Consider the following 27,919-nt stretch of genomic DNA (forward strand, 5'->3'; position numbering starts at 1 on the left):
AATCACTTAAACAAATAAAAAGTTTACATAATTGAGTTAACGATTACAATGCTTCAGTAAAAAAAATACATTTATGATTTAAATATCTACAATACATAATTTAGGATATTTGAATGAGATGTACTCAGCACTCTTAAAATATTTCCATCAGATTTAATGTTGTAGCTTGTTTTAATTCTATTTAAAAAATTATTCATGTTTAAATGTTAAATTAGACCCAAGCATCCTGTTTAAAATAATTGAAACCAACACCAACAATACTCTTTTGGTATACAGTACTTTAATAAAGCCAGACAGACGAATGACATTACAGGTAATGTTTCCAGTACAGCAGAGATATTTCAATCGATTTATTGGATCGAGTTTTAACTCATAAATAAAAATGCCTTTAAAAAAATCATTTCCATATCTCTACAGCCATTACAAGAAAAGAAAAAAACAGATGACATCAGCCAAAATATTACTTTGTAAACTCATCATGACAAATCACAGGTGAGGGTCACAACCCTGGCAACAAATCAGTAAAACGTTAGAATAAAAAATATCTAGTTTAGCTTCCAATAGTAAAATTTTATTCTAATTAGTGCATTTTTGCTTAAATGAGGAATGCAAATTAGTCTAAAAAAAATCTAATAACTATAGAAATCAAAACTGTATAAGCCATTTCTCTTTCACAAATACTAATGATTTTAAGAAAAATAAAAAATTTCTTCCGACTTGATATATTGAAAGCTTGAGAGCAGGTATGAGGACGACATGATCAGCTGCTGTGAGGCACTTTACATTAGAACAGGGTTGAGGAAAACACGGCATGATCCAACAGTAAAGCTACAAGGCAACAATTAGTCACTCAAACTGCCTTTAACATTGACATTGGAAAGATCGACTGTACACGCCGTCGTCGTCGTCGTCGTCGTGACACCAACCGGACCATTTGATATCTAATAGCTGCATTTTTTCCCGCCCATCTATATAAAATCCTATGACATGTTTAGCACAGCTGGCTGGGGTTTGAGGTATGATTTGTGTCCAACCGTATTGTCACGTGCACAATGTGCATCACTGGGAAAAAAAAAAAGGCCCACTTTCATGCACTCCTCACAAAAAGTTGATGACATTTCAGAATGAATCCAAAACGCTCTCGATCGCCTGTAGAAGTGCTAAACTTGTAAATGTACAACGGTTCAGTGTTTCAGTAGATTTGCAAAACTTGCGTCGTCTATCAAGTATTGATTATCCCTAAATTGTTTAAAAGTACTGAAAGTATTTTTTTTTTCTCTACACAAATGTTCAGCTCAAAAAACCCTCATGACAACTCGTGACTGTAAATATATGACAGGCAGGGTTCCATGTTTGCAGAGCTGTGACTTTGCATGTGGTAGTGAATGGGAAACACAACAAATGGCTTCATCCTCCGCTTGTCCCGCTAGAGTTCCGCCTTCCTGGCGCTGAACAGGTAGCCCATGGCCTTGATGATGCCGCGGCTCTTGACGATGATGGAGTAGCGCAGGAGCCACTCCAGCCTCCAGACGGCTGCGCTCACGTTCTGCGTTCCCTCCTGCATAGCTTCCCGGAAGGTGGTGGCCGATATCAACTCTGCATGCAAATGAGGGAGATATCATTTAAATGAACACACCTGAGACCTTGTAACATGAAGTTGCACCCGTGACGGGAAAGTAGGCCTCATTTGGATAGTTTCACTTAGGGGTGTGCTCACTTTTGTTGCGCTTAGTATGCTGTTATACAAAGTGTACAAGTGTTTCAAGTGTGGAGTTTCCTAATGAATGTATCTGGTGGGTGTGTCATAATAGCTCAACTGAGCTGTTTCGCCTTGCAAAAACAAAAATCCGATTGTGAGGACACCTAACAGACACATAATTAGGGTAACTTCACACTTCAAAGTTAGAACCGAAGAAGCATTTTGGATGACCGGTGAAAGGTCTTAAGCATATAATTAGTCCAGTTGCTTTTTAGTCAAGACCATTATTTCAGGATACTTAGTATAGGAGATTGTATACTCATTTGCCTTTTAGCTCCAAAATGAAAGATAAAAAAAAAATCATCCCCAAGAGCAGTATTTCTATCATTTTTGCCAGGGGGTTCGAGTGCTATTTTTAGACCGCGCGACGTCAGCACCGTAAACAGGAAAGGGGTCAACATAGAAGCACGCTCGCAGACGACCCATGCTTGTTTTTGTTCTCCTTAATCTCTGGGGGGGGGAAAAAAATATGCCGAGTAAACACTGCTGCTACGGAATTTGCAGAAACGACTCCAGACACTACGACCGTCCACATATGAATTCTTTAATCGTTTCCCGAAGCCAAAAATTTAGAGGGATAAATGTCAACGGGGGTCAACTTGTAAGGTGAAGCCTTTCACCTTCCTATGTAGTAAACATTTTTGTTGTGGGCCATGCATGCTCCTACAGATGACAATCCTGATTGATCTCTTGCCTGCCACTGTCTGTTCCGAAAAGGTAAGCGATTTTCTTTATTTTATTTTTTGGGGCCGTTTGGCACTACCCGAACTGCCGGACGACAATAATGAATGACGAGGAATGTATAGGATATAAAAAGATGCAAGGCAGCCTTGTCCTCCCAAATGCTCTTTTATATCAAACATGTGACTAGGGATTTCTGGATCTTTATAGAAAAGTGTATCTTGGTGAAAAGATTAAAAAAAAAGAAAGACGTTCACCCGTGGGATCGTTGTGTGTGAGCAGCTGGATGTCAAACTCTTTGGCGAAGGCGGTCAGCTCAGGGGGCATCACGCAGCAGGACGCCAGGTTCACTTGGTTGCTGCTGGGCTTGACCTGGCAAACAACGGGGCTCTCTAATTACATGCACCAATAATAAATGGCGTGATTTTTCTTCATGAGGTTTGCAGCAGACCTGAGCCCAGTTGTAGAGCTGTTCCAGCAGGTCCTTGTCCAGGTCGGAGGTGCCGATGGCGGCGATCCTCTGGCTGCGGACCAGCGCCTCCAGCTCCTCCCACTCCGGCTGAAGGGGGGCCAATGTTTGGACATCGCCAGCCAGGAGCCTGCGCGGCGCGATGATGACCGAGTCCAGCTGGGACACGGCCAGCGTCTGACAGGCTGGAGGAGAAAGATGCCGTCAGCGAGGAACGCCGTCATTTATTTATAAATATTGCTCTTTCTTACCCATCTCCACTGCATCCCTGATGGACGACTGACCCGACTCAAAGAGGAACAGCTTGGCTGCCATAACAAAGCCACCATTTTGATTTCACAACACTTTGACTGGCCAGTTAAGTTAATAGTGACGTTTAAGGAAAATATAGCTGAACATATCATGCAGTAAATCAAGAAGACATCAAGATGACAGTACAAACCTGACACCTTAAGCTCCTCCCTCTCCTCAGGTACGATAGCATCTGTGGCCTGAGGGATGTTACAGTCCAACGTGTCTGGTAAGTCCTTAAAATAAAAATAAAAAACTTCCTTCAGGCGGTTGAACTTGCCGAGCGACTCTTGACGCTCTCGGTCATTCTGAAGATTAATGAGTTTGTTTGGGTTTCGGGTTGAATTGTTTTCATTCATCCATCAGAAGCTGTGCAGTTACTTTGTTAGGCATGACACTGAAGTTCATCTGTAAATGAGCGCCTTTTTTTTTTTCTAGGGATAAAAAGACTTCACATCCTTGTACAAATATTCAATAATAAAAATCCCTTCTCACGGTGAATAAAAAACTCTCAGGAAAAGCAGACGAGAACATCTGAGCTTTACTTGGGGTTAATAAGAGACACTTCAAATGGTGGCTCGAATTTAACATGAGTCCGAAAAATGTGAGTGGTAAAATCTGAACCCCCCCCACCCCATTATTATTATTTTTTTAAATATCACAAAATATGGCATCTGAGCAGGGGTGTGTAGACTTACGTATCCAGTGTATTTACATCTGACTACCTCGAGTTAAGCGTTCCTTTGCTGGCATTTGTCTGCAAGTTCTTCTAACTACGACTCTTTTAACCTCCGTTCATTGCCATTTGACTCCAGTGGATATAGTCATTAAAGTAGATTAGCTGAGCTCAACATTGCCCCGCCACCCCCAAAAAAATATCACTCACTATGCTTCTTTGTTGTTAATCTTTGTTCCCCTATCATAAAGTAGCAATGATATGATCCCCCCATTCATCCCAACAGACAGACGAGACTTTTGGAATGGCGCCTCAGACGGCTATCCAGTATTGCATGAACATTGGCCATGACAGCTTCTTTTCAGGACGCCTAAAGGCATCGTTTGAAGTCCATCACCGCAGTTGTTCAGTCGGAATCCTGCCGTCTGACCGTGTGCAGCCTCGCCCCATAGGGCAAATACAGACAGCTAGTCGGACTGGTCTTCATTTCAAATAGTACAGTATGCTTCCTTCCTAAGCATCTTAAAGCCCCAAAACATGCATTTCTCAATTATGACATCATATATTTCCATACATTTAGTACAGTTCTTGAGGACTGCAATTAAAAAGTTTCCCCCAGCCCTGATGTAACGAGTCAAAATGGTCACCTCACCTCAGTCGGGGCTTCTATTGTGGAGAACCAGCTGCTCAGCGTTGCCTGAATGCATTCTTGAAGCTGAAAAAGACAAACATACGCTAGGCTAGTTTCATGCGTAGCCAAATTTCCACAAACCTGATGATTCCACGAATGTTTCCTCACATGTGATGAGGAGACTTTTACAGTCAACCCGGCTCGAAATGCAACATCTGGACCACGTTTCTCCATTTGACTTATGCTACCATGTATTGTAAAGATTCGCCATCTGATTAACGATTTGTGAAAAGTCACTTTTAACCGCTTCTCAGTGGCTCAAAGAGCCGGAGGGCGTGGAGGTCAGCAGCCTGAAGAATGCAACACGTGGAAAGAGTGGTTATAAATCAATGGTCACAGTCAGTGCTGTTGAACATGCGCTATAGCCTATAACAGTTATGGTTTTAAGTTAGGGTTTCAAATGACAGTTTCCCAGTCAGTTAAGTTTTGAGCTCAGGGGTTCAAGTTAAAGTTAGGGTTTCAAAATAAAGTGATATCATCGTAAAATTATGACGTAACCTATAAGATTATATCACGGCAGTGGTCACCAACCTGCTGCCTACAATGAATAATAGCCCCGTTCTAAAAAAAAAAAAAAAAATAGCTCAATGGTGAGACATTGTGATTTCCTAAGAATAATCTAAAAATGATCTTTTGAAAATGGAAATACTTCAAAATATTTAAAGCACGAATTTGGCTTTTATGAAGTGTAGCAAACTTGTAATTCTTCGCATTAATCATTCAACGTGTCTATGTCTACTATTCGTGTTGTGAGCGACGCTTTCCTTCCTCTTTAGGAAATGTTGACATAACAATTGTCAACGTCAGATTATTCAACACACCTGCTGCGCTAGCTACTTGGACGCTAGCCTCGTTCGTTTGGTCGATTGGGGGGGATAGAAGTTTACCTCTTCGCTGGGCGAGCACGGACATTTCTTCTTCAGCCGAGTTCTGTTGACTAAATTCCCCGTGTGCAGCCTCAGAGTCTTGGCGTGGTTCAGCAGGGTCCTCTTCGCCTCCGCGTTCGTGTTGTGAGGATCCATGTGAGCCGTCTTTTGTCGGAAGGAGTAGGAGCTCAAAAAGCGTCCGACGCGACGAAAGGTGGCAACAAGATGTAGTCGCTTATCTTTTACTATTTATATGACTGCACCTTCTGAGAAGCGACCAATCAATGCGTGAGCAATACAATGGGAATTGGGAATTGAACGTCGTCAGGATGACTTGCTGCTTCGGTTGCCTGTGACACAGTTATGGAGGACGGAGGTAAAAGCCGGCCGGGACACGCCCACTGGAGGTGTAGCCGAAAAATGTCAACACAATGTCATTTTAATTTTAATTTTTCAGCCCCAAAATATGAATTATTATTAAAACCATAACACTTTTTTACATTTATAAAAATGTTATAATTATTTTAAGTCCTCCATTCGCACTGGACGCAGCGGAAGCGGAAAAGGAAAAAAAATCAAAGAAGCCGGATATGGAGGTAATATTGAGGCATATGGAGCCCGCCATTTTTTGCGTGACGTCATGTAAATAGATATACAGGCGTTCGTCGTAACAGACATACGACGTTTCGACTTTACGAACGACGCACAAACCGACTGTGGGAGTATAACGAACGTCACTCTAAGTGGCGGCCTAATTGGCTTCTTTTTCTGACGACTTTTTTTTTGTTTTACTCCTTACATTTGCGGCCATTGTATTGTAAAAACGAGTATTGTATATCATTTAAATTGATTAAAGCAGTTGAATCCGCTACATCGACTTTCAGCAACAGACCGGATCCGTATCATAATTTTAAAAGCTGAGTTGTTGTATAAGATGTAAATACTGTACACTAAGTATATACTTACTGTACAGTGCGTTGCCATTTTGACTAAAAACGTTGGAAAGCAGTACAACAAGTAACCAGCAGATGTCTCCCGTGTGCTAGTGTATTTGTCTTGACCTTAGGCATCTATTTTTAAATCAAGCTTTCCTAATGTTATACAGTACAAAATAATGCATGAATGTATTTTTTCCAAATAGTATTAAGTATGCATCTGCGCTGTGTACACCTTATGAGTTGCACTTCAACTACTTATGATTACAGGTACTGTATAATTGAGACTTAAGTGAATTTTTTTTGTATCATTTAACTTGGTACTCACTTGTTATTTCCACTATTTGGTGGTGGTACATTGACAGTAGTTACTTTCTTACATTTGCTTTAGGCTGTGCTGAGCAATCATTTAAACTACATTAGCAATGGGACTCTTTCTCCAACCAATCAGATTTCAAATGTTTCCTTGTAGGCCCACATAGCTGGCCCACAATAACATTAGCATTTGTCTGTCTTCTGATTACTGTAGTTGGTCATTGTGTGCTGTTACATTAGGTTTTTGCATATTGATGGTTTCTGTAATTGTTTTATGAAAGTTTTGCTATTATGTCCCCACTAGATAAATAATATTTCAAAAGACTAGTTGGGACGCCGCAGTCACCAAATATGCATGTATTATTTAAAATGGCCATTTATAAACCCCCATCTTAGATACGTTTGGTTAAACAACACATATATTTAATTTATGACTCCGACCACGTCAGCAATTCTTGTGAACATCTGGATTCAATCAATTCTTTGCAGGGGACGAGGTGACCACCAGTTCAGGATTATTCTCTTCTTCCTCATAATGCATGTCAAACTTGTATTAAATACCAACTTGCGACACTTGAAGCTTGACCAGAAGCCAATGACGGCGGTTATACTTTGATACCGTTTGCTTATCTAAGGGAAAAACCTTGTGCTACAAAGCCATTACTATTGTGCAACATGTTAAACTACGCATTTGCAAAAGTGGGTGATGCTTGTTAAAGGAGGAGTGGCGAAGGAGTGTGTGTGTGTCCACTAGGCTGCAGGGTAAAGAGATGGTGGGGGGTGGGTGTTAATTCATACGTGCACAATAAGAGTACAAATCCCCAACACGGCACTGCAGTTGTCTCGCAGAGAGTTGTGCGGCAGGCTACCTTGTGAATGACAATCAGCAGGTACGTTCCACAAATTGGCAGTTGATGCAATTGGATTGACATGTAACAGCTGCAAACCTGAAAAGAAATGAACATTTTTTTTACATTAGCTTATTTTTGTGCTCTGTACTAGAGAGGCAGGATTGTTATTGTCTTTTTTTTTCTTTCTTCCATCTCCTTAATCCAACTTTGTCTTTTATTCATGCACAGCCAAGCAGAACAGAAACAGCAGACATGAAATTCCAAGCTCTTTTGTTCCTGGTGCTGCTCATCTGCACCACAATGTGTGTGGCACAAGGTTAGTGCGAGCGCGGGCGCGGGCCATGCTCAAGCGTGTGCTTGGCGTTCACACACACACACACACACACACACACACACACACACACACACACACACACACACACACACAAAAAAAAGCTTGATTGGCTGGCAGATGCAGCTTGAGCACGTTAATCATCAGCACGATTAAACATTTTGTTCGTCACCAAAGGGTCACTTATTGGTGGTAACGTCAGTTGACATGTGCATTTATTTATGAGTAGTTTTGTTTTAATTGAGGCTTGTCTGTTTTTTGTAATGCACATTCTTTTGTTCACTTTGACCTCAGGCTTTATTGTGGGATTAGTGTGCTCATTAGGAGCAAAGCACTTTGTTACAGGAATGACTTTATATGTGATGAAACCTTGATGAAGAGGAGCATATATTTGTTAATTGCTCTTTAAAGAAAAAAAACTGACAAAAAGGCACAACAACAAAAACGCACAAATTTGTATTTATTTATTAATTTTGTCAAATGTGCTCTCGGTAAAAAAAAAAAAAAATTTCTTAGAATAATCTCCAGTTCCAGCATTTTAAAAAAGAGCTTGACAATTTTTGATGCGTCACAGCTGTCCAGTTTCACTGTCATCATCGCAGAAAGTAACTTTCTCGTTCAAGTGTGTCCAAATATTTGACTGGCACTGTGCAGGCATGTCATTTTAAATTTGATTTGATATTTTCAATTTCATATTTTATCATATTTTTTTTAATTGGGGAATTTTTAAATAACTTTAAAACATGTTGCATTTACACACACAAAAAAAAAAATCCAAGCATGCGTATACAAATTATATTGTTCTTAATTTTTCTTTAAATAGTACTAGTAAGTTAGTACAGGGGTGTGAAAGTCATTTAAATTCAGGGGCCACTTTCACCCAAATTTGATCCCAAGTGGGCCAGACCAGTATGTCGATGGCCTAATAATCTATAAATAACAAGTCAAAATATTCCCTTTTTTTCTGTGGAAATCTGAAATTCCCATTTCTTATCTTATTGCTAAGCAATTTTAAATGTATTCACCAAAATTAGCCTTTTTGTTTTTGTTGTTGCATTAAATCCTGCGTAGCAGCCAAATTTCAGAATGTCATTTAAGTGGTTGTCAGTGCGCCCCCCAGTGGACAAAATGAGCAACAACCGGTAATTTTAGTGGGAAAAACTGCAGTTTTTTTTCTCCCAGTACTGGCCTGATTGGATCCCCTGAAGGGCCGGTTCTGGCCTGCCGACCCTATGTTTGACACCCCTGGTCTAGCATTTCCGCCCTGCAGGTTAAGAGGTTCTGGGTTCGAATCTCGGCTCAGGCTCTCCTGCGTGGCCTGGAAGTTAATTAAACATTCAAATATGTCCAGATACTTTGTTGTTGTTTCTTTGTTTTGTTTTTTTATGTTTTTTTTTTTTTTTTTACAATTAGTGTACTTATAACTAATAAATACAAATGCTGATTATAAATGGGAATTTAGCAAATATGTTGTTTTAAGATTAAGCCAGACGTTAACAGGATCCTTCATGGCAAAAAAAGATTGCAAAATTGATAGATGATATATGAATCATTTCACAATACAGTATCAAAAAAACCTTATCTTCACGCCATCTTCCTCCAATCACTTCCAAATGTAACTCGCCTGACGAGTGCAGCATGCTGAGAGCAGCTTTTCCTCAAACGAGGCTGATTATCGTCCCGCGTGACCCATTTGACCTCGGCCTTCCCTGCGCAGGTTCTTACGGTAACTGCTGCCTCGGCCACGAGCCCACCATGAGGAAGAAGGCAAAGAAAAACGTGGTGAGCTACAGGATGCAGGAAACAGATGGCGATTGCAACATCAGAGCTGTCGTGTGAGTCCGTAAGCTCATTGTTTTCATTTTCAGCCACACAATTGCGACTCATAATGATCTGGCAGCAAGAAATGGAAAAGCAAATGACCTTCTTGATGAAGAATGATTCAAAGGTTGGAAGATGCTGATGTGCGTGCGTGTGTGCAGGTTTACCATTAGGAAGAAGTCCGGACGGAAGATCACCGTCTGCGCCGACCCGGACCAACTTTGGGTCCAGGACTTGAAGGAGGTTGTGAGGTTGAGAATGACGCAGCAGAATTAGGTACAAGTCCAGGAAATGACTGCGGTGCCTTGAGATACAAGTTGATTTCATTCATGACAAGATTCGTAATGTGAAACCTTGCATCTCAAATTTTCTGTACGTGAAACATAACGGGACTTTCATAAAAATTCAACTTGTGCAACGTTTTGTCTAGAAGAAGAAAAAAACAAGAGATGAGCGGGACTCAAGAGGCTTGGAAGATCTTCATCATAAAGCACATGGATCGCATTAGGCTACGCTTGTAAAGTTGCCATTTTCTGTCGCTGACAAAGAATGTAATTCACACTTAGAACATGCCAGGTCTTGTATTTTAGGCACTAGTAGCGCACGGCGACAACTTTAAATGACTTGTTATCTTTTTATGTCAAAAAAAGCCTGCAAGCAATGAGCCACTTTGGGGCAGCTGTGGATTGTGGATGGACACTTGGAGCCAAAATGATTCATAGACTCAACACAATTGGAGTGCAAGTGAATTTTTATCTGCTGAATGCACTTTTAGCGGGAAATGACGCAAGAAATTGGCAAAAGACATTGTTGAGAAATGCAATTACCGGTAAATGATTTGTGTCCAAAATGATTAATAATCTTTTTTGTTTGTTTGTTTGTTAGTTTTTTAATAATAAATGTGAATCCAATGTTGTAAGTGTTTAGGTTGGTATGAACTTGCTGATGCTAGAAGTTACCACAAATATTCTATACTCAAATTTGTCCTCCTAAATTATCAAAATGCATAAAACAACATTGAAAAAATGCTTCTTAAAGTCTTCTGACATTTTGTCTTTGAAAAAAGAAAGACTTAAATTCTTTGCAAATATATACATTTCTTACAAAAGGGTTAACGTTCTAAAAATATATATAACTTTTCTTAAAAAAAACAAAAAACTTTTTACTGAAAAGTTTAATAAAAATTTAATTATCTTAAAAAAGTGTTTTTTTTTCTTAAAATAATACAACTTTTTTTCTCAAGAAAAACAATTTAATTCTTGTGAGATCATGGCAAAATAAAAAAATGATTTTCATTGTATTTCTTTCTGGGAAAAAAAGTTTTTAATATGTAGTCATTTTCTCTATGCCCTTATTTATTATGAAAAACAAACTTTTCATCTACAAAGAATTTTAAAGAAAGAAAGAAGGACTTTATTCTTGTCCCCTAATAGTCATTAGTAGAATTTGCCAACACCAACTCACAAATTGGTCAGTGTATGAATCATTTTGTGCTTTACATTATGTACATGATGAGTGTAATGCATTTAGTGTGTATGTGAGAAATATAGCAATGGACCACTTTGTAGAAAGGTGCACAGTGTTTTTGCAAATCAATTTTTGTATTTTTGTAATAGCACTCCAATTGTACTTGGTAATAACCCTCATTAAATGAGAACAATTGAATAAAAAAAACTTTTTTTCATTTAACCACACAAGCAGCTGTTGTCCATTATGTTTCAGTTCATTTGTGTGAGACCCAGCACCACCACTTCTCATGCTTTTGTTTTTATTCCCCACCAAAAAGAGAGCAATGTCAATGATGATTAAATTTGCTATCAAGTGGACGCGGTTCGGCACCCCCACCGCGAGGCCTGCTGGGGTCACGTTGAGCTTAGCCTTCTCCTGATTGTTGGCAAGACTTGCGTAAACAGTACAAGTATCCAAAAAAACACAACCTTGAACATTCATCCGAACAACCTCCAGTGGTCTACCCAAGCTGTTTTTCATTAGAAGCAAGGGCGTCAGAGGATTGACCCCAAGGTTAAAGACGCGGCCGTGCAGGTAATATTTCATAACTATGCCGCTAATGGGATGTGACAACGTGTCCTTACAAGAAACTGTTTGCTGTTAGCTCTTTCCCCATTATCTGGCTGCAGATGGATTGCGAAACAACAAAAAACATGTATCATGCCAGGGATGTCAAGACCTATAAGGGCTAAGGGACTATTAACTCCTTGTCTCCACTCTGTCTGCCAAAAAACAAACAAACTAAAAAGACAAAGATGTGAGTCAGTGGCTGTGTACTGTTCACAGTCTGTCTTAATAGCCAAACGGTACTAGCCAAAAATATTAGGTACCCCTTAAAAAAAACTAAATCTAATGAGATCTAACACAAGAAGTATGGCAGATTATCCACTTTTGGAAAAACAATGCCCTTTCATTTACAAACAACTGAGCATTCATCAGAATGAAAGTGAATGGACCTCGGGTAACTGAGATGATTCAGCAGTGACAGAATTAGTCACATTTGTCTTCGAAAGTTAATTAATTGTACATTCCAAAAAAACACACCTTCAAACCGATAACGCTTTGTGTTATAACACTCTATTATGAATAATTTATGCTATGCTAGGTTAACGTCAGCTTGTTTGCAGTGCTAATGCTAGCTTAGCATTGCTAGTCTTTTGTTTGTTTATTTTTATATTAAGTTAAATATGCGTTTTTAGTGACTATCATGACTATGCACTTTCATGCCTTTATGAATTGTTTTTTTTAATTTTAGTATGAGGCAATTGGCGGACCACAGTGACATAACAAGAGAATAAAATTACACCACATAGTAAGCAAGCATTAGCAGTAACGAGGGGTTTGATCGCTGAGGTGTCTGCGAATGATTGTTAAAATGTTATATTGAATCGCAAAATGAACAGGGAGCCAATAAACAAAAAGGCATGGCCTGGTATGATATGACTCACAAGGTGTCATCTGGTTATGTGGTATGAGAGCAAATAAAATACCTCTTAATTTGATGGCGGCACCTCTAATTGGAAATATGCAGAGTGCTTAAGATTGACCCTTGAGGAACACCACAGGAAAGGAATATTGATCAACCTGTGGCGGCCAAGATTCAGACAAAAAAATGTTGTTTGGTAGACAGGATGCTAACCCATTCCTGTCCTGTCCTGACCAGCATCAGAAGCCACCAGAACGTCTGAGACGATGAGCTGACCTGTTTCTGAGGAATGGCTGAAACAAACAATACATCTATTCAAAATGATGACTAGTTTGCATCATCCACCCGTCCATTCCATCCCTTTTCTAAACTGCTTCTCCTCTTCAGGGTCGCAGATTAGCTGCAAATGGAGCTAGTTGGAACACGACCACAAATGAGCGAGGATTTGAACATTAAGAGACAAAAAATGGACAAACAGTGCTGAGGATGTTTTTCAACAGAGTTGTTGGCAGGCTACCAAATGGATTGAATGTGATCTTCATTGTACGCATGGGATCTGCTAATTCTCAAAAGGGGAAATTGGAGAGTAATAGTAAGCTGCTGTTTGGTAAGATCAGGAAAGGAGACAATAGAAAATGACTGTGATCCTTATCAGAGGATGCTAGTCGTAGTAGCGCAGGAAATTTATTTATACAGTTGTGCCCTGAGGTTTCATTTCTACATTTGGTTGTTCCTTCTACTTCTGGGTAATTATTTCATTGAATTAATTTCATTTTGTTCTCTCAAAACCCACGAATGGTATCATCCTTTTGGAATACAAAATGCCAGTCGTGAAATTTGGACTTAGATGGGTGTGACCATCAGTGGTACTTTAACTTTAATTGCATCATATACAGTAATACAACTGTACCAATAATAAACATTGCTAAATGAATACACGAATAGAGTCTCTTATCGTAATAAGTCCATTATGTGACGAAACAGAAACCAAGAGTGGCCTCATATGCCCTCCAGCTGCGGATTAGTAAGTGAAAGTTTCCACGATAAGGCTCCTTTGAAACGAGCGCAGTTGGATTGTTAAAACTGGACGCCTGACAATTTATTCAGAGCTGATAATGTGAGTCAGACCTTTTTAGATCTTGCTGCAATCGGGTTTTATTCATTGACACTTATCTATTATCTCCCTTGAAAGATATTTGGCTCATGTCGGACAAACAAGACGTCCCAATCCAAACACGCTCGCATCAACTAGTGTGTGCGGATGACATGGACGAAGCAGTTGATTGCGTGTTCTCGCTTAGTTTAAGAGGAAATTGTCCATAAAAGGTAATAGCGCTTATGCAATCCGCGGTTATTCAGAAGTGAAAGGATTCTTGGTCAACCGCAAATATGAACAGATGACAACTTTCGGTTTCAGCATCACACATGATGAGAAAAGAAAGCAGCTAATCTTCACAGTTTTTTTTACTTAGGGTTTATAATAATAAAGTAAGTCTCGCTTTTCCGAATGCAAGAGGGGGATTTTGAACCATCTCAAAAAAATAAAAGGACAACGATCCAGTGCAGAAGTATAGCCTTTCCTCGAATATCAAAATTTGCAAAAGACATACTTGCTGACTCCCATTTAACATGACTCTGAATGTGGTTGCTTAATTCAGATATGTTCCGTATGTTAAACAGGTGGTCTAATAAATGTGTTAAGCACAATATGTGTTGCTCCTCCCCACTATTAAATAATGTTGTTCAAATATTTAAAAGGTAAGGTATTACATCCACCTGTTATTGTTTCTTTGGGGGGGGCAAACGTGTTTCATTGAGGTGAGGCATTCAATAAGTATCATGCCTTTATTTGACAAAATACATTTTCTTACTCACATTTGATCTGTTTTGAACATTTTTACACATTTTTTTTAATACATAAATTAAGCATTACAATGTAATTGCTTTATAAAAACGAATTACATACGCTAATATGTGTTTTATAGTGTATTCTGGTATTTAATACATGACATTTATTAAAAGAAAATAATAATTATATAATAATTTTTTAAAAAAATAGGTCAAACGTTTTCCCTAAGGGGAGACATTTATTTGAGGTGAAGCATTTATTATAGAGGATGTTTATGTGCACTGACACGTTTTTTATTTTTTATCATAGAATTAAATGCATCCTTTATAAATGCCTTACTACAAATACATACAAAAAACAACTTACATTAGTACAAATGTTGAATTTTAAAGTCGAAAAATGTAGGCATTTATTTGATGTTAGGCATTTATTATAGATGATGCCTTGTTTGTACAAAACACCATTTTTAGTGTAGAATTAAATGCATCCTAAATTCATCACCTCAAATAAATGAAGAAAAAAAGATTATTTACAGGAACACAAATGAATACTCTTCTCTAACTGAAAAATGTAGACATTTATTTGATGTTAGGCATTTTGTATAGATGATCCCTTGTTTGTACCAAACAAATGTTAAGTATCAAATTAAATGCATCCTCGTTTTTAAATTCCTCACCCCAAATAAACGGAAAAAATATATTTTTTTATTAACACAAATGAAAAAACGTATTTTCCTGAATTGAAAATTTTGGGCATTTATTTGATGTTTACTGGTGTTTACTAAGATGTTTTTATTTGTACTAACATACAAGTATAGAATATTGTACAATCATTATAGAGACTAATATTAACAAACAGAAAAGCTTAATTTTAGTCCCAAAGAGGAAAATGTACATATTTGTTTTAGGTGAGGTGTTTATTTGGGGGACGATGCACTTGCAACAATTGATCCACAGTATTTATTGTTGCATTCAGTAAAAAAAAAAAAATTGACTCACTTTCTCATTCAATAACTGGAGAAAGTTCATTCACACTTTTGACTGATGTTGTGTAGGCTGTACTTTTTATATATTATTTGGGGAAAATTGGCCAATTTGGATTTCCAGGAAGCAACATTTCAACAGTGCTCATTGACCCTTTGAACATCTCAAAGTAAATAATTGACTATAGCACAGCGCAGACAGAAGCAGGTCATTGATTATGTTTGTGTCTCATGAACATCCATTTGAGAGTGACAAATTGTGTTACCACAAGAGGAAATGATAACAAGTACTTTCACCACATGAGTATTGAGCAAGATCCGTACAGTATGTTAACAAGTCGGGACTTCTGCCCACACACGGTGCACACATTCCTCTGGGAACACGGGTGACCTACAAAAAGCTTATCATCATCATCATCATTATCATCATTGTGATTATTGCTGATCAGACACTGGCAGGCCTGGCAAGGCATTGCGAGGTGACGGTAAAAGGCTGCCAAAGAGAGCAGGCGTTGAAAGATTACCGTGAAATAATTTGGACACGCTAAGATTCCAAAGAATTCAAATCTGAAGGTTTCGCAACTTAAATTTCCCACAGGAAATGTTTCTTGAAACGCCGCTTTTACACAGACATAACATAACACGGTTTATTGTATATATGGCGCTCTTGTGTTGTAATTTGTTGTCTTTATTGCACAATTAGCTTTTACTACTCGAAGATTGAACATTTTTATTATAGTTACGCATTCATTGCTTATTTGTTTTACTGACTGCGTACATGGTTGGAAATCTACAAATCACTGACTATTTCAGGAGGAAGGATAACAACAACAAAAAACAACAAAACAATGTTTACATTTTCATAAATTGATTTATTTAGGTCATTAAAAGATTATTGCAAAAGATGAGCGTACTGCATTAAGGAACAATTGATACATACATTTAAGGGTGAACTCACACTTGGCCATTCGGGCAAAGTTTCGAATGGATTATTTCTAATAATAGCTCTGTTTATTTCTATTTTGCACAATACGGTTATCTGCGTAATTATATGACATGTACACTTAATTGTAATAATATTGCCATTGACTATTTTTGACTCTAATTTCTTGTCATTTATTTTCTATTGTGTAATAGGAGGTGCTTATCAAAAACTGTAGACAGACTTAACCATTTAATAACCCAGACTTTTTTGAATGTGGATTATTTTGAGTCCTGTCAGACTATTTTCTTGCTTCTTGCGTCGAGTTGTCACGTTTACTCTAATATCATTACAGTAATTGCATCTTTATATCATATCATATCATGTTTAATTGCATTGTATATCAACCTTGATCTAACCTCTTTAAGTGTACCTGCTATTGTGGGCGTGAACACAGACAAAATCATTTACCGCCAACCAAAATAATTCTCTTGAAATTTGCCGCACTCACATTTTGCATGGAGACATCTTTGTGCTGCGTGAGGTGCAGCATTACATCACATTACGGGAACATTTTCACTTCTCTTGGCCGGTGTGGCAACAGACAACATCAGCGGGTACCCTCATTAAATACCGAATGATCTGCAGGTGAGAACTGCTGGCGACCTAAATATGTTGGCAGCCCCTGTTGTTCATGTGCTCCCCATAGCTGTGTGCCAGCCGGGGGCTGATATAAAACTATAATAATGATAATAATAACAATAAACAAAAAAAATCTATTAATTCAATGAATTATTTCTAAAACAATTTAAAGGGTTATTACTACTTGCGCCAGTTTTTAGACATGGTCTGAGCAGGCATAACTAGAGCCCTACAGGTCAAGTAGGCTCAATCATGTTTCAAATGGGCCGAGTGTGAGTACAACCTATAACAACCTACGCGCATCATGTTGTGCATTCAATGAAGGCATTTTAGGGTTCATATTTGACCAGCCATAACATATACAAAACGTTGTCTAACTTATAATGCTGTTTTGATTGACACTGAGGTCATATTAACTCATTCACTCCCAGACATTTTCACTGAAGCAACCCCCTTTGCTCTTGGCTGTTTTACTGGATTTTGGCCGATATTGCAAGGCCCACAAAATATTGTATTCTATTACTATAAAAATATGAAACCTACCAAAAGAAAGATTAAAGTCTCTTCTTTTCATCAATATTTCTATCTATTTCCGTTTTGCAGCAATTAGCATTAGAATATAGCTAAGTTTCATCATTATTCACAAATCTATTTAGAATTCTGAGTAATTGAGGGTTTTTTGAACATGGTCATGGTACATTTCCTATGCTCTGCTGCTACCTGCTGGCTGTTTGTGTAATAACTACCAGTTCTTCATCTGTTCTTCTGTATGCTCTAGTATAAAAAAAACAACAACCCATAAAAACGTATAAATGTCTTTGGGACACTTAAAACATTTAAAATAGAACGTATTTATACGTTTTTTGGGAGCAAATTAGTTAATAGGGAACACAATATATTGTTTTATTGAGGAAAAGTAGAGGCGTTAATGTAACAATATCTTTAAAGTAACAATGCATAAATAAAAGCCATCTGTATAATATATAGCAAACTTTTAAAAAGCACTGCAAACTACAACCACAATTGTAAACATGGTGTTAAATATGAATTAAGCATGATAGAAAATGGATGGATAAAAAAAAAAAAAAAAAGGTTGTGCAAGTGGTCCGAGCGTTGTTGGATTGTGTTGGTGGTCCCACTTTAACTCCTCCATTTTTACTGACATGTTTTTCCCGTCTCAGCGTTCATTACTGTTGGAGCGAGCATGTTCCCAGACGCCCCACTCCTCCAGACCCCCCTTGCTGCGATTACCTATGGCCTCGGATTAGCAGTGCAGATTTATACTGTGCCTAATGAGTATTGCAAGATACGGATAGCAGCACGGTGATTGATGAATGCTTCGCAACAGTACACTAAATACTGAGTTATGCTGGCACAGCGAGTCACAGCTCATTACTTAGGAGAAATGTTTGAGATGAAAAACTCAGAATTTTCCTACTTGTGTGCTCTTTCTTATTCAGTATTTATGTTAAATTAACCAGCAAGGAAACTTTGCTTTTCTTCGTTAAAGGACAAAAGTGAGTGGTACCTTGACTCAAATCAAATGTCCCCATTGAAATGAATGGAAATGACATTAATCCGTTTCAGCCCTCTTAAAAAAAAGTTTTTCCTAAATAGCTTAAAAAAAAGTTTTTTTTTTAAATAGTTTAAAAAAAAATGTCCACTGCACTCATGGAACAAGATCTTCAGTTTTGTTTTGTTTTTCATGGGTGAAGGTCAGCATTTTATAAATTATTTTAACGGCCTTGGCTGGCATCAGAGACTTTATCAACTCCTTCTGCTTCAGTATCGAACTCCTTTGTGAAACTCATGGCCTCGGGCCCAGATCCGGTTCATCCCATCATTTTTTGTGGTCTGCTAAAGTAAATCATGTGTGTCTATTTCATGTTTCTTGCTAAAATAAATAAATAAATACTAAGTCATAAATACAACTGCAAGATTTTTTTTTTTTACAAAACTTCTTTTTAAAGTAAATTAAGTTATTTGGGGTCGTAACAAAAAACTATTTAAATCTGAAAATCAATCAATTCTGATTTAACTGAACGGAATTGTTCAATTTTTTAAAGTACCATCCTTGAACTGTACTACACCCATGTATCGAGATACATATCGAATCGCCTTTTATTGGAGAGATGCACACCCCTATTAGTTATCCATCGGTTTGTTTGGTATATGTAATTAAATAAGGCGATTTATGCGGTTTCAGTCTTAACGGCCCTCTGAGGTAAAATAAATGCAATGTGGCGAAGTGACAAAAATGAGTTTGACACCACAAATATAGTGAAATATAATAAAAGTACTACATATTCATGCTCATGATTTTAACGTTCTATTCAATGGAGGTCTCTGCAATCACTTTATTAGGACCCATGGTTTGAAATGTTTCTTTTCTTTTTACAAAATTGAAAATGGAAGCACAAAACATGACTGACTGAGAGGTAACCATATGAACTGATAGTGGCTGGAGGTTGTTACGTTCGCTGCCACCTAGTGGCCATCTAGCGGCAAAGTGTCTGAAGCTCACTAGTACTGTAATTCAGATTTGTGCTTGCAACTCCAAACTAAAAACTGATTGACCGAAGGCTGATTAGTTGAAAAACTGGTAGGTTGTGGCACTCGTATAGTCAAGGTACCACTTTGTTAGAGTATAACGCAGACTGCAGAGGGGTTGTGTTTGTCCACAGATGCGACGCACCATTTGGCCTGACTTTTGTAGTCATCTGGGTGAATCGCCGTATAGCCGACAGCCTCCACGGACCTCCTCTTCTGGACACGGTGAAGGAGGATGCGGTAGGTCCCGGTCAGCGGGCTTTTGGCGTCCGAACAGGGATTGTTTTGCAAGTGAACAGCTATGATGCCCAAGTCCGACAGGAGAGTCTTTACCTCCATCTCCTCCGCGCACAGCGCGTTGGCGGCCTTAGCCAAGTAGGCCGGGGCCAAAGGCAGGGGTATATACGGATCAGGGTACTCGATCCCCTTGAGCCAAACGCCGTCTGAAACTTGGGTGAGAGACGAGCGGTCCACCGGCACGGGCCGTAACAAGCCCTTGATGACGAGCTGGCACCCGTCGGGCACGTACGCGGGGATGCTGTAAGCCCCTTGGAGGATGCAACGCTTCAGCCTGCTCAGATTGTCCCCGTAGAAAGGCAATGTGGCCGTCACCATGAAGTACAGAACGATCCCTAAAGCCCAGATGTCCGAATAGCATCCCATGTAGCCTTTTTCCCGGAAGAGCTCGGGCGCGGCGTATGGCGGCGAGCCGCAGAAATTGGTGAGCGGCTCGTTGGGCGCGCGCTCGCTGCTGAAGCCGAAGTCACCCACCTTGATGCAGTAGCTGGTGGTGTAGAAGATGTTCTCCGCCTTCAGGTCTCTATGGACGATGTTGTTCTCATGCTGGAACGTAACACAGGAAGACATGTCAGTGTTCTCACTCACTTTCACACTTCAACAATCCCAGTTAAAGTTGTCTGCGCTAGTGGAAGCTTCTTCAGCTAACTTAGCATAGCTTAGCTTGCTGCCTTGCTGTCTTTTATTAACACATTTCTAAGAAGTGATTGAGTGTGAGGGTAAAGTGACGAGATTTTTGTGGGAAATGTGTACGAAAAATAAAGAGCAGGCGAACGTGACAGTCGCAGATGGATGATTTTTTTTTTCTTCTTTTCTTTCATATAAGTCGTCACATCCACTTCCAGAGGACCACCGGAGCAGCTATACAGCTGCCGGGGGCAATTGAGGTAGCAAGAGATGACTAAACCATGGCTTATATGAAAATGAAAATGTTTGAAATTATAAATATAGTCTATTCTAAAATAATTCAATTGTGACAGCCCTAGTAATAACAATTTTAGAACATAGAATGTAAAGAAATAAACAGTTTGTACATCATGTTTAATTCATTGTAACTCCTTACGACGTATTGGTGTACAGCTAAGAGGAAGCCAGCCCAAAAATGTTCTATGCACTTGTCTAAACACGGCATTTTGATTCGATATTGCGTTTGTGGAACATGACTTAAGCAGCAAAATTCATCTGTTTTTAATCCATTTTAGGAGGCGGCCATTTTGTCACATGCGGTCACAGTTGCTCAGGTAATGACCAATCAGGGCTCACCTTACAATCAATCACAACTCACCTGTTTTCTCAGTTTGGTCATGTGACATTCGCAAGCTGAGCGGTGATTGGTCGTTACCTGAGCCCTGAGCAACTGTGATGTCATTGTCAGTTGACAGCAAGTGCCAAAATGGCCGCCCCCTGAGAGGGATAAAAACAGTTGCATTATGTTGCTTAATTCATATTCCACAAACACAATATTAATCAGAATGCCGTGTTTAGACTAGTGGGGCTGCATAGAACATATTATTGTAAAGAGCATTTTTGGGTTGACTTCCCCTTTAAGGCAAAGTTGTTGTAAATCCGCAACGTGGAATGTTCTTTGTTTCATGTTTTGTTTGACAGTAAACACCTTGAAACCTCTTTTGTGAAGAGGCACCTTATAAATACCTGTAAAGCTTCTCTCATAAACCCCTTCCCTCTAATAAATGCCTCGTACTTTCAGTCTATGTAAACTAGAAGCAGAACATTATTGTATTGTTCAACTAATATCAATAAAAAGTAAACATTTTTATGAAATTATTGATACAGCTCTTGTATTGGGTCTCATTGCATACAGGTGTTCATAATATTACAGTCGGCAGTGTAGCCTATATTAAGCAATTGTCTGAGAATCCTTAATGCCTGTTTATAATATGCAGTGCTTAATGAGTACATGAATATATAAATTATTTAACGTTGAAGTGAGTTCTTCTTGATACACTTCACAGAACACGCAGTGGTTTTGTGTTTTGCTTTGTGCATTGCGTGTGAGTTGGTGGTGCTAAAAATGTGTGACTGTAACTAATGCTCACCATGTGTTTCACAGCAGAGACAACTTGGGCGAAAATCAGTTTGGCTTCCAGGTCGCTGAGCTTCCCCCTGGTGGTGATGCGAGAGAACAGGTCGCCGCCGCTGCCGTACTCCATCACCAGGTACAGCTTCCTGCTGGTCTCTATCACCTCGTACAGACGCACCACATTCGGGTGGCACAGCTTTTCCATGCAGCGGATCTCCGAGGAGATGAAGGGCTGGGGACCCTTACCCGCTTTGTGCTGCTTTTCCATGATCTTGACGGCAACTCTCTCTGTGAAAGCCCAGGAGGGTAAATTTATGCTTTTTTTTTTTTTTTTTTTTTACAATTTAAAAGATTTCCCAGGAGTCTAAATAAAAGGCCTCAGGAATTCTTTAGTCAAACTAAACAAAAAAGAAAGAATTACAGGACACTTAAATCGCTTTGTTACCATGCCAACTAATCACTTGTATTGCTAGCCTACCCTTGCATCCCCGTACAAGCAATTCAAAAGTACATTTCCAATAATATGACTGCTTAAACCAAGAGAGTCACGTGCTGATTGGTAGAATAAACAAATAAAGATGATAAAAGTAGCAGACCTTTAGTCAAGGCATGGATGCCCAGTCTGACTGATGAAAAGTTGCCCTGGCCGATCTCCCCGCGCAGCTCGTAGAATCCGACCCTGCGGCCCAGGATGAGGTCGTTGACCATCCTCTCGTTATGGGCCATGTCGTAGACCATCCTTTCGAAGGGCGTCAGTCGTATCCTCTTGGCCTCGCTCAGCTGTGGGGGGGCATTTTGTGCGGGTGCGGCAGAAGCAGCACCGGCGGAGGCGGTCGAGCTGGGCGGCTTGGCTGTCTTCTCCACCTTCGGGGACTCATCTTTGGGTTTTTTAGTCGCTTTCTGCTTGGGCCATAGTTTATTTTTGATGGCTGTTGGAGAGAGAACACACAACATGGACACATGTTTGAAAACTGACATGTACATGTTGGCTACTTGAAACGAGCAGCATGATTACAATATAATGAAACTTGAACATTTTTGTTGTTGCTGAATGTGGCGAATCCTCTACTATATTCTGCCATTATCTCAAACTTTTATTCTAATCAAAGATTTTTTTTGTGTACAAAATCCAACAAAGTGTTCATTAGAACAAGCTCTAACATACTACAATCTTCTGCAGCATTTAGTATTTCCCGTATGGTTGTAAGTTCAAATTAGTCAGCAGCAGGGTCAGTCAGTCCTTAAAATGGCAAGGATTACCTCTTTTAGATACAGCATTAGTGTGTCTCTTCTAATTGCGGACTAGAAGTCAGGTCACAATGAAAGACTAACATAACAGAGTTAAAGAGATCAAGTCTTTCTTTTGTTGCGTTTTGTACAGTATGTTAATTATAATAGGGTATGTAACTTGAGGCTGTGTTGTGTGTATAAAGGAGACCTAAAGAGCACTGACCTCCAAAAGCCCAACAAAAGTAAATGTGGGAAAATCCCAAGTGAAAGCTAATATTTACATTACATTCCCTTGCACAGACGCAATTTTTTTAAATCCGCTTGAGTAGTTTAACTGATTACAAAATAAGTTAAAAAATATACAGTACATGTAAAGAAACAAAAAATAGTGTACTTATTGCCAACTAATTGGTATTCCTCATATGATGTCATGCTTTTTTTTCTTTCTTGTTTTTAACCCATAATGATAAATTACAACAGATATCAGACACAAGTACAGGTGTACGTCAATCATATCCATGATCTGTTTTTAAAAAACAGAACATCAATGAAATATACTGCACATTTATTTTTAACTCGCAGGCTTAGACTTACATATTGGTTATTTTTTTCTGTTTCTCTAGAATTTCAATGGAGGAGTGCCACCTTGAGGGTCCATTCGGTATTAAACCAAAAACAAATCAAACAAGCAATGGAAATATTTGGAAAGTAAATATTGTTGTGTACAGATTATGCATCACAACAGGGTACACTTTTTTAATACATTGTCCCGGTTCTAAAAATGTAAAATAAAACTACAAATTATCTACAAAGTCTAGCGAAAACCATACAGCAAAACTACAAAATATGTATTTGTCAGAAATGAATGTACCTGCATTCTGCGAGTCCTTCATGCTGTTCCCTCAGGCTGTTAACACCTGACTGTGACTGGACATGGTGTATGCAGCTTCATTAGATGAGCCTCAATCCTATTAACGCAGCGTATTAGTGGAGTGCTCATTGGCTCTGGCACCAGATGCAAGCATGAAAATGCTGCATACACAATATTAGAGAGTAAGCCAATTATTATTTTTTAAACTACATTAAATGGTTCATAACAGTTTTGGTGGCCCCTCTGTTTATTATGATTTATGATATAGTTTTTGCTTTCTGCAACGTTGCATTAAATTACTACTATATTCCATGTTTCATGAAATGTAAATCCTTTTGCATATTAATGTCATTTAGCCTGATTTATTTCAAATTTATATGCACAACGCCAGTCCATATAATGAGAGATATGAATTATTTTTGTCATTTCTGTTAATTTTAAGTTCGGTTAAGCATCATTGAAACCATTGAAATGCACAAAAGTATATGCAGGTAGGTACATCTAAAAAAAGTTATCATATTATAATTGTTTACGTTATGTTGGAGTACAATACAAGTGTAAACAGAGATGAATGAGGTATTTGTCATTTCACTTTACATATGTTTGGTGAAAATATTATACAAATGTATGAAAATAACTACGCTTTGTGTCATTAGGGAAAATAAATACATTACCATTCAGCATGTATAAACTTTACTTTTTGTTGGAGTCCAAAGCAGCAAACAATTTGATGGGCGTACAATTCTAGCCAATAATAACGTCTTGGTTTCCAATCTAGCCAATCGTCGACCACTATTAAGTTGGCGGGAGAGGAAAAGGCGGGACATACGCAAAGCCTTCCGACGAATCAGCGCGCTTCGAGCTCAGAGCAAGCGGAAGCACATGCTAGTGCGCTTCTTCTGTTGTCATCTGTGACATGTCGCGGCAAAAGCACAGTTTCGTCTTTGTTTCCTGCCAAATTTAACGACGGTGGAAGAAAAGGAGGAAATGGCAGCCACAGTGGCGGTACCCGTCGCCCACGCGGACCACGAGGCCGACCGCTGCGCGAGTGAGGAGGAGAGTCGTACGGCCGAGGCGTCTGAGGAGGGCGTTCAGCAGCAGGCGACGGGCCCCGCGGCCGCCGTGGGCCACAGCCGGCTGTCCAAGCTACCGCTGACCCGCATCAAGGCCTTGATGAAGACCGACCCAGATGTGTCCCTCGCCAGCCAGGAGTCTGTCTTCATCATCGCTAAAGCCACGGTACGAAATCGTAAACAAACCAAAAGACCGCCAAGCACTGGATATTGAATGTGATTGTCGTGAAGGGATTCAATCTCGCGAGATTTAGTTGTTGCGGCGTGAATTAAGATTTCCCACGACGATCTGCGTGTATATAATATAGTCATCGTCCAATTGTTTTAGTTTTTTTTAATTTAGAACAGAATTTAAACTTTAATTTCCCTTTTACCATTTCCGAACGTAAGATTTTTGTCTCATTTTGTAATTTAAACTTTTTAAACATATTAACAATACAATGTTTACATCAATATGTGTCATTTGGCTCTATGGTGGCCCCTTTTGACCAACGGTGACCACTATTGAGGATATGCAGGACACAGAATTGATGAACGAATGATACAATTTGGGAAAAAATAAGTTTCAGTCTACACTCAACACGTGTTTCTACCAAATTACGTAATTTGTCAATTTTTGGACAAGGAAGCAATTTCTTATAGCCGAATATTCTTGGTTACCTTGAGAGCCATTTAAAGGAGTACCGCACTCCAGTGGAGCAAATAAATGCCAAGTTAAAGAAGTGGAGATACATTCTCATGACCATGGAGAACAATTACTGTATTTTAATGTATTAAGTGGAAGCTCCCTCTGCTGGCTGCTGAATGACTGTACTATTTGCAACACAAGAAAACAGGTGGTGCTGAGAAAAAATATTTTAAAAACTAACTTGTGTGCAAACAAATTGGAATTTGAACTGTTAGAAAAGTCAAATGAATGGATATTTTTTTTTTATTATTTTATTTTATTTATTTTTTTTTTTTTTGGGGGGAAAAAATGAATGGATATTTTATACTAATGACATTGATGTTAGTTCAAAACCAAACTAAATTTAATTAAAGCCACTGTAATTGAAATGCAAGTGTTTTCTCCGTCTGGCTTTTGGATTTTGACTCGACTGTTTGCCCCCACAGGAGTTGTTTGTTGAGATGATCGCAAAAGACGCTTTGGTGTATGCACAGCAAGGCAAGAGAAAGACATTACAAAGAAAAGACTTGGGTAAGTGCACAGTAAGGAACAACACATGTTAATATTCTATTCAGGCAAAAATAGCAGGTACACCCGTAAGATCAAACAAGATCCCAAATAAAAATTCTGTCTGTTCAATGAAAACCGACCTTTATTAGCTCTTTAAAAGCAGAATATTTGATAGAAGAAAGAATTTTATTGGATTGAGTTGTGCAGGGGTAACTGATGAAGTGTCTAGTGGGGGCAATGGGGCCTTAACTATACTGAAGTTGATTACTGCCGATTACTGACCCATTGTCTCTTCTGCAGACAACGCAATCGAGGCCATAGATGAATTTGCATTTTTGGAAGGTGAGTTTCTTTTTTTTTCCTTCATTAGTGTGGCACAACTCCTTTGGGCAGCATTATTCTGCTAAAATAAAAAATAGGAGTTCATAACAGTCAGATGAGTATAGCAACCCTTGAAAAGTATTGATCGTTAGTTTTTCCCATAGTAAATCTTCGTAGTCAAATGTCAATCGCTGCAGATCATGTATGAATTGTTTCAAATATTATGTTCTTTATTTTCTTTACAGGCACGTTGGATTAAATGGTACCTTAGGAGCACCAAATTGAAACCATCCAATAAACTTTTTTCATTTTTATGGACATGATACAATGTGACAAGTACGCTCTGCTACTTTTTTTCAGAATTTGGATATTTATGTCTGGTTTTCTAAAAAAAACAAAACATGTTTTTGATGGAGAGATGTCATTCTTTACTTTTAATACGTGTAGCCATTGCAAGTGTACATTATTTGTAAATATTGGTGAAATGTTGCTATTCGTGAAATAAAAGTAAGTTCCTGCCTACTTTTTTTTTCATTCAGAATAAGTTATTGGTATGGTTTTATGTATGATAATTGATGTGGCACTATTTTGGTAAAGTCCTTGGTTTATTAGGAAACAATAGTGAATTGATGATTATTTTAAATGATTTTATCTAAGGTAAACTCCATCAGTGCCCACATTATGGACTCAAACAAATAGTGTTGTAATGTTTATCAAGTCAGGTGACCATGTTGAAGGTTTGTCCCTAAAGTGACCGCTGTCCAAGGTGCTGACTGTGTGTTTTTGTATCACTTTGAGAGAGCATGCTTGTGCATGACTATATTTAAACCTCGTTCCTTAACATCCACAGTCAAATGTCCCAAAGTGCATCATTCCTTTCTTCTATTTTCAATGGAAATCATATTTAAATTTTAGGCTCAGATCAAAAATAAAAACAGTAAATCAGGCCACAGGACTGAATAAGAAAGAGTTTAATATTTGCATGACCTGGAAGTTAGGACAAATGTGTTTAAAGCGTAATCATTTTCATGCATTACATCTGACATGGTAGATGCGTTTAATGCTGTTTGTGTCCGAACGTACTGTATGGTTTTCAACTCATTCATATTCACACCAAACATGTGGACTAGTAGACTTAAGGTAACTTAATTTCAAACATTCTTCTGTACCATTGTGCAGTGATACGCGAGGATCTATGTATGGTCTTGCTTGACGGATTGTAGCAGCTAACAAGCTAATGTAGCTTTACTAATGGTCATGTAAACACAATCAGCTTAAAGGCCCATTTTTTAAAATTTTTGATCAGAGCCTCAAGTTAAACTATAATTACAAAATAATCAGTC

General features: G+C 38.7%; 4 protein-coding genes across 6 annotated transcripts; 2 read left to right on the top strand and 2 right to left on the bottom strand.

Moving 5' to 3' along the window:
• Window positions 1-260: 260 nt before the first annotated feature.
• gclm (glutamate-cysteine ligase, modifier subunit) lies at window positions 261-5,807 on the bottom strand. 2 transcript variants are annotated; one of them, XM_077583874.1, is made up of 7 exons: window positions 5,455-5,807; window positions 4,529-4,591; window positions 3,352-3,436; window positions 3,161-3,217; window positions 2,892-3,094; window positions 2,698-2,812; window positions 261-1,596 (listed from the first exon to the last, which is right to left on the bottom strand). In XM_077583874.1, the coding sequence occupies exons 1-7, from the start codon at window positions 5,587-5,589 to the stop codon at window positions 1,427-1,429; spliced, it is 828 nt and encodes a 275-aa protein (XP_077440000.1). In that variant the 5' UTR covers window positions 5,590-5,807; the 3' UTR covers window positions 261-1,426. The 2 variants fall into 2 exon arrangements, with proteins under 2 accessions (XP_077440000.1, XP_077440001.1); XM_077583875.1 differs by lacking the exon at window positions 5,455-5,807 and adding an exon at window positions 4,676-5,443.
• Window positions 5,808-7,404: 1,597 nt separating this feature from the next.
• On the top strand, window positions 7,405-11,383 carry ccl25b (chemokine (C-C motif) ligand 25b). Of its 2 annotated transcripts, none has more exons than XM_077583877.1 (5): window positions 7,405-7,573; window positions 7,763-7,850; window positions 9,583-9,700; window positions 9,848-9,962; window positions 10,120-11,383. In XM_077583877.1, the coding sequence occupies exons 2-4, from the start codon at window positions 7,787-7,789 to the stop codon at window positions 9,960-9,962; spliced, it is 297 nt and encodes a 98-aa protein (XP_077440003.1). In that variant the 5' UTR covers window positions 7,405-7,573; window positions 7,763-7,786; the 3' UTR covers window positions 10,120-11,383. The 2 variants fall into 2 exon arrangements, with proteins under 2 accessions (XP_077440003.1, XP_077440002.1); XM_077583876.1 differs by having other exon boundaries at window positions 7,407-7,573; window positions 10,117-11,383.
• A 6,522-nt stretch (window positions 11,384-17,905) lies between these two features.
• LOC144063025 (serine/threonine-protein kinase NIM1) lies at window positions 17,906-24,922 on the bottom strand. Its single transcript, XM_077584921.1, has 5 exons — window positions 24,680-24,922; window positions 24,006-24,102; window positions 22,501-22,833; window positions 21,921-22,192; window positions 17,906-20,409 (listed from the first exon to the last, which is right to left on the bottom strand). Exons 2-5 carry the CDS (start codon window positions 24,025-24,027, stop codon window positions 19,657-19,659), a joined length of 1,380 nt encoding a protein of 459 aa, XP_077441047.1. The 5' UTR covers window positions 24,028-24,102; window positions 24,680-24,922; the 3' UTR covers window positions 17,906-19,656.
• Window positions 24,853-27,098, top strand: pole4 (polymerase (DNA-directed), epsilon 4, accessory subunit). Its single transcript, XM_077584922.1, has 4 exons — window positions 24,853-25,244; window positions 26,192-26,276; window positions 26,556-26,597; window positions 26,822-27,098. The coding sequence occupies exons 1-4, from the start codon at window positions 24,993-24,995 to the stop codon at window positions 26,833-26,835; spliced, it is 393 nt and encodes a 130-aa protein (XP_077441048.1). The 5' UTR covers window positions 24,853-24,992; the 3' UTR covers window positions 26,836-27,098.
• Window positions 27,099-27,919: the final 821 nt, after the last annotated feature.

This window comes from Vanacampus margaritifer, chromosome 13 (genome assembly GCF_051991255.1).
Source record: "Vanacampus margaritifer isolate UIUO_Vmar chromosome 13, RoL_Vmar_1.0, whole genome shotgun sequence".
Lineage (NCBI taxonomy): Eukaryota > Metazoa > Chordata > Actinopteri > Syngnathiformes > Syngnathidae > Vanacampus > Vanacampus margaritifer.

Coding starts and splice junctions, on each gene's coding strand:
- gclm (XM_077583874.1), bottom strand. CDS start 5,589: ATGGATCCTCACAACACGAACGCGGAGGCGAAGAGGACCCTGCTGAAC. Junction 4,592..5,454: donor CGTGCTCGCCCAGCGAAGAG/GTAAACTTCTAT, acceptor TGTCTTTTTCAG/CTTCAAGAATGCATTCAGGC. Junction 3,437..4,528: donor CAATAGAAGCCCCGACTGAG/GTGAGGTGACCA, acceptor TTTTATTTTAAG/GACTTACCAGACACGTTGGA.
- ccl25b (XM_077583877.1), top strand. CDS start 7,787: ATGAAATTCCAAGCTCTTTTGTTCCTGGTGCTGCTCATCTGCACCACA. Junction 7,851..9,582: donor CACAATGTGTGTGGCACAAG/GTTAGTGCGAGC, acceptor TTCCCTGCGCAG/GTTCTTACGGTAACTGCTGC. Junction 9,701..9,847: donor TGCAACATCAGAGCTGTCGT/GTGAGTCCGTAA, acceptor GCGTGTGTGCAG/GTTTACCATTAGGAAGAAGT.
- LOC144063025 (XM_077584921.1), bottom strand. CDS start 24,027: ATGAAGGACTCGCAGAATGCAG. Junction 22,193..22,500: donor CATCCATGCCTTGACTAAAG/GTCTGCTACTTT, acceptor GGGCTTTCACAG/AGAGAGTTGCCGTCAAGATC. Junction 20,410..21,920: donor TCTCTGCTGTGAAACACATG/GTGAGCATTAGT, acceptor GTTACGTTCCAG/CATGAGAACAACATCGTCCA.
- pole4 (XM_077584922.1), top strand. CDS start 24,993: ATGGCAGCCACAGTGGCGGTACCCGTCGCCCACGCGGACCACGAGGCC. Junction 25,245..26,191: donor TCATCATCGCTAAAGCCACG/GTACGAAATCGT, acceptor TTGCCCCCACAG/GAGTTGTTTGTTGAGATGAT. Junction 26,277..26,555: donor ATTACAAAGAAAAGACTTGG/GTAAGTGCACAG, acceptor TCTCTTCTGCAG/ACAACGCAATCGAGGCCATA.